At 45.2% G+C, this 12,564-nt stretch overlaps 1 protein-coding gene across 2 annotated transcripts in view; it reads left to right on the forward strand.

Annotated features, from left to right (window-relative positions):
- The window catches only part of LOC122993538 (probable E3 ubiquitin-protein ligase HECTD4), a 37,163-nt gene extending 24,869 nt beyond the window's left edge, over nt 1-12,294 (forward strand). For both annotated transcript variants that reach the window (XM_044367791.1, XM_044367799.1), the window contains exons 50-76: nt 97-334; nt 519-655; nt 748-874; nt 1,093-1,230; nt 1,391-1,527; nt 1,630-1,790; nt 1,880-2,061; nt 2,169-2,374; nt 2,479-2,609; nt 2,723-2,928; nt 3,034-3,213; nt 3,421-4,820; nt 4,920-5,127; nt 5,220-5,443; nt 5,564-5,709; nt 5,790-5,893; nt 6,073-6,196; nt 6,816-7,006; nt 7,093-7,239; nt 7,430-7,549; nt 7,650-7,805; nt 7,917-8,020; nt 8,251-8,472; nt 8,605-8,771; nt 8,913-9,108; nt 9,326-9,548; nt 10,096-12,294. In XM_044367791.1, the coding sequence (XP_044223726.1) occupies nt 97-334; nt 519-655; nt 748-874; nt 1,093-1,230; nt 1,391-1,527; nt 1,630-1,790; nt 1,880-2,061; nt 2,169-2,374; nt 2,479-2,609; nt 2,723-2,928; nt 3,034-3,213; nt 3,421-4,820; nt 4,920-5,127; nt 5,220-5,443; nt 5,564-5,709; nt 5,790-5,893; nt 6,073-6,196; nt 6,816-7,006; nt 7,093-7,239; nt 7,430-7,549; nt 7,650-7,805; nt 7,917-8,020; nt 8,251-8,472; nt 8,605-8,771; nt 8,913-9,108; nt 9,326-9,548; nt 10,096-10,232 (5,712 nt within the window). In that variant the 3' untranslated portion in view covers nt 10,233-12,294. The remainder of the gene's footprint in view (nt 1-96; nt 335-518; nt 656-747; nt 875-1,092; nt 1,231-1,390; nt 1,528-1,629; nt 1,791-1,879; nt 2,062-2,168; nt 2,375-2,478; nt 2,610-2,722; nt 2,929-3,033; nt 3,214-3,420; nt 4,821-4,919; nt 5,128-5,219; nt 5,444-5,563; nt 5,710-5,789; nt 5,894-6,072; nt 6,197-6,815; nt 7,007-7,092; nt 7,240-7,429; nt 7,550-7,649; nt 7,806-7,916; nt 8,021-8,250; nt 8,473-8,604; nt 8,772-8,912; nt 9,109-9,325; nt 9,549-10,095) is intronic.
- Nucleotides 12,295-12,564: the final 270 nt, after the last annotated feature.

The following is a 12,564-nucleotide window of genomic DNA, read 5'->3' on the forward strand; positions in this document are numbered from 1 at the left end:
ATATCTTATACTTCATCATTTTTTTGCAGCTTCAGTGACACAGTTTTCCCTCGGGATTTCTGCAGTTAATCAATTTGTTTCTCCACTGTTTTGTAGAACTCAAAGATTCGTGCCAACTTTGGAAGCCGGCCGTTTGCGTACGCAGAAGGCCAAGCACACAGGAATGCTGCTGACTTGTGTGTAGACCTTGCAGAGGAAATAAGTGCAAATTTTGAAGCACTCCCCTTTGCAATGGCCTCAGACAGTGATAATGACGCAGGTGCAAGTGTTACCTCTGACTCTGGCTCCCATGGACCCCCCTGTCGGATCGCAGCAGTGGCAGTCACCCAACAACGTATGTCTATCAACTTCATTACTGCCTTATCCTAAATCACGCATGCTTTTCCTTTACCTCTTTAATTTCGCATAAATATCTCTCGGGGACATGTAGGAAGTGCACTACACTGATACACTGTTTGTGTATCATTTTGTCTCTGAGTTGGTAACATTCATTAAACACATCTGTTTGCCCTCTCCAGAGTACAACAGCGACCTGTCGTGCCATTACAAGGTGGAGCTGAGCTACGAGAACTTGGTCACCTCTGGGCCTGACCCACATCCTCCGCCTATCGCAGATGATGAGAGTGATGATGAGGATGATGATGATGTCCCAAGAGTGAGTGGGCTTTTCATTCTCTAATCACAGTGTCAAAAAATGTTTTATTCTTGTATATTTCATTGTTTGTTGGACATTTTTTTTTACCCTAGGAGGACCACTATGCCTTGCTGGTAAAGGCCTGGGAGACCAAAGTGTTCCCAACTATTCGTAGGAGGTTCCGTAATGAGGCTGAGAGGAAATCTGGGTTGGACCAAATCAAAGGAGCTCTGCAACTGGGTAAAAAATTAATGAATGTCGTTTAAACATGACTGAAAATTCCAGTGTTACACATAGCTAATTACCTTAACATTAAACGGACACTGTAACCCATTTTGCCCACATCATTTGCTCAAGACAACCTATCCTTTAAGCTTTGAATTTTTGCATACATTTGGTTAATGTAGTATGTTAACTAAGAGGAACTTTGACACTCTGGTGCATTTCAATGGCAACAGGCATGGTTGACATTGCAAGACAGACAGTGGAGTTCCTCTATGAAGAGAATGGTGGGATTCCACGCGACCTCTACCTCCCTACCATCGAGGATATCAAGGATGAGGCCAACAAGTTCACTATTGATAAAGTTCGCAAAGGTACCTTTCATCTACATCACTATACCTCCTCACTAAGTTAAAATGAGCATTTAAAGCACTGTATTAAAACAATGTTAATATGACACATGGTACTCAGCTCTTTGACTATGGATTTTTGCAATATCATTGACCTCAATGATAATCTGCTTATTCAACACAGGCTTGACTGTCGTCATCCGCTGCCCAGATAGCAACAATACCAACAGCACTACAGGGGGAACAGCCCTGCCCAAGTTTGCCATTCGGGGCATGTTGAAGACTTTTGGTTTGCATGGAGTTGTGCTTGATGTAGATTCTGTAAGTACAATACTTTATCCTGCAGTGTTTTGTCATCAGCAAAAACTCATAGATCAATTCTTACTGGTTTATGTGTATGTGTGTGTGTGTGTGTTTGTCTAGGTGAATGAGCTGGTACAGGTGGAGACCTACCTGCGCAGTGAGGGCGTGCTGGTGAGGTACTGGTACCCTATTGAGATGCTGGAGCGCCCTCCCGCTGGATCTCGACGAACTGCTGCTAATGGCTTAGTCTCACTAGACAGTAGCAACATTCAAATTCATAGGTAACATACAGTATGATGGGAAGGAACATTATACACATGCATCCTGTACTTGTGCTCAAGGTGAAATCTGTTTTATTTCTTTGCTTTAGGGAACTGCTTCGCTGTGAAAGTGCATTGGCTCGGTTATACTGCCGGATGGCCTTGCTCAACATCTTTGCTCCCAAGAATCCCCACACCTTCACCCGTCTCTTCCACATACCTGCTATCCGTGACATCACCTTGGAACACCTGCAGCTTCTGTCTAATCAGCTGCTGGCTCCACCTCTCCCTGGTCAGTGTAAATGTATCTTGTGAATAACTGGATCTCTCACTGTGAGCTCCTTCCAAAAAAGGATTTCTGTTTTTCTGCTGACTGCTCTTAATTTTTTTTTCCTGCAGATGGCACTATTAGTTCTAGTTCTATCCTCCTGGCCCAATCGTTGCTTAACAACCTCCAGGGCCAAAGCTGCTCTCCCACAGATCTATTCTACCAGGGCAACGCTCAGCCCATCCGGGAGTGGCTGACTGTGGCCATCACCCGTGCCTTGCATCAAGGAGAGGAAAGCCTGCTGGAGCTCACCAAGCAGATCTGTTGCTTCCTACAGGTCAGCTCTGCCAATCTGTGCTTCATTTAACAAACTTGTCTCTGGATACACAGCCACTTTGTAAAGTTGCTGATATTCTCTTAAAAATGTTTTCACTCCGGCAGAATGCACCAGAGCAGTTTACATCAGAGGAGTTTCCTGTGACAGAGTCAAAGGTTAGCATGGATGTCAGCTTTCCAGGTGCTGCATTTGTGATCGTATCCTGCAAGGAGAGCCAGCTAGGCTGCCGCAAAGAGTGAGTCCCTTGGCAGTAATCAAATTTAACAATTCATGATGAACCTAGATTTCTTACCTTTTCATGTCCTGCTAAAAATGTTTACTTCTCCCTTGTCTTTTCCACTCCATTAGCTCAAGCCTGTACAAGGCTCCCTGGGCACGAGTCATGGTGTATGGCCTGGGTCACAAAGTGCGAAGAAATGGCCAGCTAAATCTGATGGAGGCAGTATGTTATCCTCTGGATGCCTCACCCACCAACACAGGCCTTACTCCCCCTCCCACCACCAACCAATACCCCTCTGTTATCATCCCCACTGATAAGGTTCACATCAAACTGGGTGAGTATCTTATCTCCAAAAGGACTTCATATAGGCTAACCTGAATTTTATGAGAAAAATAATCAGTATAAAATGGAATTAAATATTCTGTTGCCTTGATTCCAGGGGTGTCGCCCCCTCCTGGTGCTGTACTGGTGCTGCACTCCTTGCCGCTGGAGTTCCCTCTGGCCATGGCGTTCGCTGAGCAGCTGTTGACGTGGAAGCTGGGAGAGAGCAGTGAGCGATCAGAGGACGAGCTGGACACAGTGCCCTCGTCTGTGCTGCTGCAGGTGGTAGAACTGCTAGGTACGTTGAACACCATTTATTACAACACATCTTAATTTCACAGTTTGTCCCCGATTTCAGTTATCCATATATTTAACTAACCTTTTAAATGTTAAGAAACATGATTATTCTTCACTACTGACACCATACATCACAGGAAAACTTTCAAAGCTTGTATTTTACATCCCGCCAACATAAACTTTCATTGTTTTTTACATTATGTTTTAGGTGGTTTGCTTTGGACCACTGATCTGGCTCCTTCCATCAAAGAACTCATCTTTCACTTGCTGGCTGAGCTCTTGCGGAAGATCCACCACTTGGAGCAGCGCAAGAGTCCTGCTGGCCTGTCCAGCTCCATTGCTCTGCTGCTTAACCCCTGCCTAGCGGTACTCATGGCCCTGCAGACAGAACTCCGAAAGCTCTACGACCGGGAGACTCAGGGATGGACGGCTGCAGGGGCTACAGCAGGGGGGTCTTCATCTGGAGGTATTGCCTTGGCTCTGGGAGCTGAGCAGAGCCGGTTCTCCACCTATTTCCACGCTCTAATGGAGGTGTGTCTGGCTGTGGCAGAGGTGACGCTTCCCCTCAATGTTGGAGGCTCCTCAGTTGGAGCCCTGTCCTCTACCAGTGCCCCTAACCTCAGTGACTCTTCCTCATCCTCGTCATCATCCCCAGGCCAGACACCGCAGAGCCCCAGCCTGCTATCCAAACGTAAGAAGGTGAAGATGAAGCGCGAGCGAGCAGCAGCTGCAGTGGCAGCAGCGGTCTCTGGGAAAAGGGGAAGTGGAGGTGCCCGTCTGTCAGAGAGCGACAGTGCCCTGCTGAACATGGCAGGTAGTAAGCCTGAAGACATGCTGTGGTTCCACCGCTGCCTCACTCTCCTGATGATCCTGCGACATCTTGCCAATAAGGATCCCCAGGGCTTGAGTGTGACCAGCGATGCAGTGACAGATGCCTGCCAGGCCCTGGTGGGTCCTACTGCCCACAGTCGCCTATTGGTGCTCTCAGGTATCCCCACGCACCTGGAGGAGGCGGTGGTTCGGAACGCTATCCGCAGAGCTTGCAATGCCCATGGAGGGCTCTTCAAAGATGAGGTCTTCATCCCTTTGCAAGAAGAGGACCCCAAGAAACCCAAAGCTGGAGCTGGGGTTTCTAGCCCTCAGGATGGCAAAGCTGGCCCTGAACCTGAACGCCCCTTCCCCAACAATGGCGGTCCTGAGAGTCCTGACAGCTCCAGTAGCGTGACTCCAGCCATGAGTGTGAGTGCTTCAGCTTCTACCAGCCAGACCTCCATCTGCAGCTCCTCTCAGGGAGTCTCCCGCACTGCCAGTGAACTTTCTGTCGATCAGGAGCCATCAGCTGTTCCACCTCTCACCCCTGCTGCTGCAGCTTCTGCTGTTACGTACCCCCAGCAGGGCCCCCAAGATCCCCAGACTGTTTCTAGTCAGGAGAGTTTAGATACCTCCCTGTGTAGTACAGGAAGTCTGGGGAGCCTGGGCAGTTTGGGGGAGCCTCTTGACAGTGGAGATACGCCGTCAGTGTCAGATGGGGGTTCTATGCACACAGTCACCTCGCTGGAGAGCAATGCAGTCATGGCAAGGCCCATCAAGGGCTATGCTGTCATTGAGGTGGGTTAATTAAGAGCATCGTAATAAATTTAATCTGTTTGTGTTTTTGCAAAGATAAACAAAACCTAAGGGAATATACTTGTCTTTCTTTAATTATAGGTTCGCTCTCGAGCCAAAGTGGAAAAAATCCGTGCCAGTCTTTTTAACAGCAGCGACCTGATTGGCTTGTCCAGTCTGGAAGGTGAAGAAGAACTAATGGAGTTGACCAATGAGGAGATCCTCACAGCCTCCAGTGTTAACCAAAGCCTGTTTGACACACAAGGCAGCTCCGCCCTTGAAGACTACTTCCTGGACAAGTCAGTCAGAGGTTGGTATTTGACTCTGATATCTTCTGCTTTCTCACAGTGACATTAATTCTGCCAGTGTAAAATCTTAAACCATCTGTCTCCATGTGTCAAGGTGACAAGCTTGTTCCCGGAGCACGAGATGTCCTCACAGACATTTTTAAGAGCTGTGTGCACTCAGAGCAGATGCTCAGCCTCACGCCGGCCAAGCCAGTTAAAGTATCTGACATTTACCTCAGCAAAGAGCAGATCAACTCTCAGACCCCTGGCAACCTACTGCATACTTTCTTCACCAATGTTCGGCCTCCCAAGAAAGTCCTTGAGGACCAACTTACTCAGGTATATAACACTTAAATACAGATGTTGCCTATAGACTTTATTTTGGTGGCCCAAATGAGCTGTTAACACTTAATACTCTATGTACATTCACATGTGTTAAATTAATTTGTTTTTATCCAGATTCTAAGGAAGTATGGCACTCCCAAGCCCAATAAGAACAAGTACAGCAAGGCAGGAAAAGAACAGCACCAAGGCAAGGTAGTGAGCACCAAGAGGCCCATCACCAAGCCTCCCACCAAGGAAAAGTCTGTCCTCAACAGTGTCAGGTAAGTTATTGCACTACAGTTTGAATTTACACTTTGATCCAGTAATTAAACTAAATTTGCAGGCCGCTTGTCTCTGCTAGGACTGCACTGAGTGAGAAGAAGACAGTCCTGAAGCCAAAATCTCCAGAGAAATCCAGACCTGATGAGAAAGATGTGGAAAAATCTCCTGCTAAAAAACCTGAAGGTTTGGCAATAATCATGCGGTTTCATTGCTTTCTCTCACTTAAATTTGGCATTGAAATTTGGCAATTCAAAGCTTGCAGCCCTACTATGATGCTTAACTAAACTACAAATGGTACATTTTAGTCCTGTTTTGAATCCAGGAGCTGCGAGCTGTTTCACATACTGGTTTGTTTTCTTTAGTCCCAGAGGAGAAGTACCTGACACTAGAAGGCTTCCATAAATTTGCAGTTGACCGAGCCAAGCAGGACATCCGCAGCGTCTGGAGGGCAATTTTGGCTTGCGGTTATGACCTCCACTTTGAAAGGTGAGACTGGGAGCCAAACCTCAATAACCAGCACGCAGTCTACTGTAACCCAAATCCTACACACAGACTAGCTTTCCAGAAACTGATCATGCAGTTTTGTTTTGACAAAACATGTCATCTTCAAACCCGCAATTAAATTACATTTTGAAAGGATTTTTAAAAAACGAGTCACTTCTGATTCATCAAATTTTACAAGCACAGAATGCAATTTTAAATTAATGTCGGCTGCCTCCTTGATTTTCACACTAGTCGTGAGCTTTAATGCAGTGTGACATCCGCCTGAATTTGCATTTTAGTTTCTGTCCTTCATTTAAAAGGGACCATACCAGTTTGAAGGGATTACAACAAGCTATCACTCTTGAATTCAGTAATAGACTATTTCTCAGATTTTTGACTTGTCCTACTTTGACAAAGTACACTTTTGGAATTGTTGAAAATTTTCAAACTTCAGATCAGTGTGAGTTTAATTTGTCTCTATTTTGTGACATTTAGGAGGTCTTGATCACTGAATGTGATGTGATACTATGTTTTATAATAGGACTGTTATTGTAATGTATCTATATGTGACTAAACATAATAGTGGGAGCTCTTTTTAACATCAGCTGTGCGTCTGTACTAGGTGCACCTGTATAGACACACGTCATGCCCAGAAGGCCTGTAGGAAGTGGAGTTTGGAAATGGACGTAGCATTGGTCCAGTACATCAACAGGCTGTGTCGTCACCTGGCCATCACACCAGCCAGACTACACCCCCATGAAGTCTACCTGGACCCCAGTGATGCTGCCGATCCACGTGTGGCCTGCCTGCTAAGTAAGTAAACCACTGTTTAGAGAAGCATGACTGTACACTTTGTCAACTATATTTAACTTTTTCTTTGTCTGTGTGTGTTTTTTAAGGTGTACCTGTGGAGAGCCTGCGCTTGCGCTTTGCTCTGCTACAGTCCCTCAACAACACCCTGGAGAGTTTCTTCCTGCCGCTGGTGGAGCTGAGACAAACACACACCTATCAGAACAGTATTGCAGCGCTGTTATGTGAGGCCAAAGGTGAGCAAAAGATCTCAGCACAGATCTAGCAGGTCATGGGGACAACTGGCTGTGTGAGCCAAGATAGTGTGCTGTGGCTATATAAGTGTATTTGATCTATTTAGGACATCTGTCTGTGTGAACTGGACTAAAACAACATGAATCTGATCCTTTTCCCTCTCACCACTTCTTCTATCCTCACTTGTCACAGGTCTGATCTTCTATGACACTAAGGTCACCGTAATGAACAGAGTACTGAACGCCACGGTACAGCGGACAGCTGACCATGCAGCTCCAGAGATTACACTAGACCCTCTAGAGATTGTGGGAGGTAGCTGATCCTTTCACTTGTCCACATGTTTAATGTTTCATGTCACTTGTGCCGGATCTTTGCAAACATTCTCTGTGTGTGTCTTGCATGTGTCCTTCAGGTGAGATCAGATCATCAGAGAACACATACTTCTGCCAGGCAGCACGCCAGCTGTCTTGCATGCCATCATCCCAGCTTTGTGTGAAACTGGCCAGTGGGGGAGACCCAACCTACGCCTTCAACATCCGCTTCACTGGAGAGGAAGTTCATGGCACAAGTTAGAAATTCTCCTTTTACATCTTTTTCTGTGCTGCCTTGCAGTCTTGTAATTGCCGACCTGGTGTATCTTTCCAACCTGATTCTAGCTTTTATGAAACTGTCTCTCCAGGTGGCTCCTTTAGACACTTCCTATGGCAGGTGTGTAAGGAGTTACAGAGTTCTGCTCTTTCCCTGCTGCTTCCCTGCCCCAGTGCTGCAGCCAACCGGAACAAGGTAACGTTTGTCAGTATCTGACTACATGTTCTGTTTTTGACTGAATAACCTGATAATGCCTTAAATCTCAATGTTTCCTCACTGTTTTGATATTAGACATTTTGTAGTGCCATAACAAAACAGCTGAGTGTTCAGTTCCAAAGTACAGTCTCTGACTACAGGATCATATCTGGCAGCTAATCACAGATGTTGTTATAAAATGAATCATGATTGTATTTTGCTTTCCTCAGGGAAAGTACATCCTGACGCCCTGTCCTATCAGCTACGCAGAGGAACAGTTGCTGCACTTCTTTGGTCAGCTTCTGGGTATCGCCATCCGTGCAGACGTGCCGCTACCTTTGGACTTACTGGGCTCCTTTTGGAAGGGTCTGGTCGGCGAGTCCCTCGACCCAGATCAGGACCTGCAAGAGGCCGACGTTCTCACCTATAACTTTGTCAAAAAGTTTGAAAATGTAGGGGAACTGTATCTTGCTCCTCATGTAATTCTACCCTCTGCATTTTTCTTGTTGATATTATGCTCCTTTGCCTGCTAAAAATCAACCTACCAGTGACCTCACTTTATCCTCTGTTCTTTGACCCTGCAGGTGAGTGACGAGACAGAGCTGGAGACCCTGTGCGCTGAGATCTCCTCCCAGCACCATTCGGGAGAAAGCCCTGACTCCCCAAGCCGGCCCTGCTGCACCTTCACCTACGTCACTATGACGGGCGAGGAGGTGGAGCTTTGTCAGGGAGGTCGCAGCCTCACTGTCAGGTACAGGGAACTTGCTCAGATGATTGTCCTCATGCGGTGTGGCTTTTCTCGTCATTATTCATTCTTTCAAACTGTAGTTACCCACCTATAGTTTGCTGTCTTCATCCTGGATGTATCGTGTGTTTGTTTGTGTGTGTTCAGCTGGGAGAATAAGGATGTGTACGCGCGGGCGGTGCGGAGCCTTCGTCTGAGGGAGCTGCAGAACGTGGAGTGTATGACAGCAGTGCGTGCAGGGCTGAGCTCCATCATTCCCCTGCAGCTTCTCACCATGCTCAGCCCCCTCGAGATGGAGCTGCGTACCTGCGGCTTGCCTTACATCAACCTGGAGTTCCTCAAGGTAACAACATACATCTTTGTGAAAGTGACAATTGAAGTCTGTTTTAATACATTACAAAAGAAGTGGAAGCATGTAGTGGAAGTAGAAGCACCCCCATATATTATCCAACCGTGCTCTGGACCTTCAGAATTGTTAGGTTTACATGAGAAACACCTCATTTTCATATTATTTTTATTTTGGAGTATTTATCAAATCTCTGCTCTCTCTTCCTCTGCAGGCTCACACCATGTATCAGGTGGGTCTTATGGAGACCGACCAGCACATCGAGTTCTTCTGGACCGCTCTGGAGATGTTCACTCAGGAGGAGCTCTGCAAGTTCATCAAGTTTGCCTGCAACCAGGAGCGCATCCCCTTCACTTGCCCCTGCAAGGACGGGGGGCCCGACACAGCCCACGTTCCCCCGTACCCCATGAAGATCGCCCCCCCTGATGGAGCAGCAGGTAAAGGGTTGTTCAGCAGAGCACTGATTGGACAGCAGGACTGCTATCTCTGCGTGACGCTCTTCTTAGAACTGATAGCGATTATCGTAGCAGCTCATCTTGTCTTGCAACCTTTGACAAACTTTGAACATGTTGTTTGTTATAGTTTAATTAGTAGGTTTGTGTAATGGTGAGATACTCTGCAAGACACACTTTTAGATGTAAACAGACACAGCACATCAGATGTCATCAATGTTTCATAGAGGTAGAACTGTCTCCCCTTGTTTTAGTTTCTTGAGTCTCTGTGTAAAGTCACAGGCTAAAACAAACAGTCTACTAAGGTTTGCTACAGATAAGATAGGTTAACATTCTTACTCACTTTTATCTCCGAGACAAGCGCAATATCGCTAACGCTTGCTCCACAGTAACTTATTAGCCTTCAGCAGTTCCATGAAAAACTCCAGCGCTAAACATACATAACAAGACACATAGAAGGATGGAAAGTTCAACAGCAGATGATTTTGTATTTTTGTATTTTGATACACCGTCCTGTCTTTCTGCTCTCCAGGTCAGCCAGACTCACGCTACATTCGCGTTGAGACATGTATGTTCATGGTGAAACTGCCCCAGTACACCTCTCTGGACGTGATGCTGGAGAAACTGCGTTACGCCATCCACTACCGCGAGGACCCACTCAGCGGCTAAGAAGACTTGACAACCCAACTTTCCCGAGTGTGTGTACTTCCCCTTCCCCACTTTAACCACTTTACTTTTTTGTTCCCTGCCTCCCTCAGACTGGACCACCTGCTCCTCTGCTCCAGTAAAAGCACAGCATTTATTTTATTTTAGTTTTGGTGGCTATTAATGCTTTGCATGTTTACCCCCCCCCCCCCCCGCTTCTCTTTTATCGCAGTTTACGCAAACTTCCACATTTATGTTTGATATTTTTGAGGAATTCAGGGAAGATAATCTGAACTAGCTCTGACACCGCTGAGGGGTGTCTGTTCTGGTTGCACTGAGTTTGAGGATGGCATTGAAGTGAAACTGTGACACCTTTTTTTTTTCTTTTCTTTTTTTTAAATCACCTTTTCTCTTCCCCCTAACTTTTTAACAGAGGGTTTAGCTAATTTACAAGATTCTGTGAATACAACACCTTATTGGGATGACATCAGTTCTGCACTTTACAGCTGCAAAGTTCAATTCATGTGTGCTGAAGTCTCTTTCTCCGAATGCTTAACCTTGCTGCCTCCCTCTGTCTCCCCTCTGTGGGGTGGATTTTCTGAAACATGCCTTTGCTGTTAGAGCCTCTCTTTAGAGAGTGACGCTGGCTGTGTGTGAAAAAGAAAACCCAAATGATTTTCATAGAGTTCTCTGACATTCAAGACGGAGGTACGACTACTTTCAGAAAAAGGAAACGTGTAATGCTGCCTATTTTTGACCACATCAGCTATGAGCAGGCAGAAGATGTGAACAAGTGCTGTATAGGATATTATGAAGTTTACTGCCTGTTTTAAAAAATAAAAAAAGTATGAACTGCTAATGGACAAACTAACTTATGCCTATATAAACTGAGTACATTTCATCCGAATCTCTGAAGAGAGGATATTTAAGTCATGTAAAAAGTCATATTAATCTATTAGTTTATGAAATTGCGTTTAATTTTTTTGATACCTGAGTAGCTGTGGCAGCATGGTAGGTCAGGTAGACTGGAGGATAACGAGAGGCCTGCTGGTTGCTGGTTCTGACATACTTGCATTTCAGGTTTGTGAAACCTGTGTTGCTTTGTGAAATGGGAAGGAGATGATGTTCTAATGAGCTGCTCTCCCATATTATTTGTGTGCTACTGCTACTGAATGTGCAAGAAATCCCCCATTCCCCCCCCCCCGCCGCCCCGCCCCGCCCTCGCTCCCCAACAACATACACAATCTACACACCAGGGGAGGGGCGGCGGATTATCTTTGAGTTCTGCCTTTTTATAGTTTTCTTTATCGAAAGACGAACAAGATTCTGCTGGGTTTTTTGTTTTTGTTTTGTTTTGTTCATTGCACACATAACCAAATGTTTAGCTGTGTAAAAATTAAATAGGAAAAAAAATGTAAATAGACTGAAGTTATGTTTGATGGCAGTTTTTATTAATCGCTGCTTCACTTCACCTTATAATTTTTTGTTTTTGGTTTGCACTACTCTTCCAAGAAAAAGATTCTAAAATGAGCAAACTAGGTGATGTCTGTTGGATATCCAGTTTGTTGTGTTGTTATTTTTTATGAATTTTTTGGAAATACCAGTAATCTATCACCTTTTGTCTTGTACTCAGATGGATTCAATTTCTTCTACTCATGGTGAAACATGTTTTCTTGTGTGAGTAAAATCGCCATTTTACTTGGATTGAAAAACACAACAGAATTGATATTTGACGCATATTGGATTGTTGAACTGCTTGCAACTTTGGTTTGTGGTTCTGTTCTTTTTCGAAGGGTAATATACCGCTGCTAACAGGGACGCTCTCTCTTCTACTTCCTCCTCCGGGGGGAAGCGGACAAGGTTATAAAAAGGACATATCCATACAAAGAGGTGTTGCGATAAAATGTGTGCTGTACATTTACTTGATATTTATTACAATTATTTATGGTTGCATTAACTTAACTTTTACTGTCTTACCTCTGCACATCAGAAACTTAACATATCTAAAATGGATTATACAGATGTAAAGAATCAGATGGCATTTGAGATTTCTGTGTCACAATAAAGAAATGTCTTCATGTACAAATACTGTTTGAATATCCTGCTTTGTGTCCTTTACACATGTTGACCTGGTCACTGCACTGCTGATACCGTTCAGATAAACATCCAGTGTGCTCAGGAAAACAGATTTTATAAAAGGATGTTCTCTATTGCAAAATGGGTCATTTGCATACTTGACTGAACATTGCTGCCACGGCATAGCGGACACGCCTGTTACATGTCTGTATAGACAATGAGTGTAGATAATGATGAATGATTCCTGTGGAGCATGTTTTTGTCTCCTTGGGGACATGCT

The sequence above is a fragment of the Thunnus albacares genome, chromosome 2 (genome assembly GCF_914725855.1).
Source record: "Thunnus albacares chromosome 2, fThuAlb1.1, whole genome shotgun sequence".
Lineage (NCBI taxonomy): Eukaryota > Metazoa > Chordata > Actinopteri > Scombriformes > Scombridae > Thunnus > Thunnus albacares.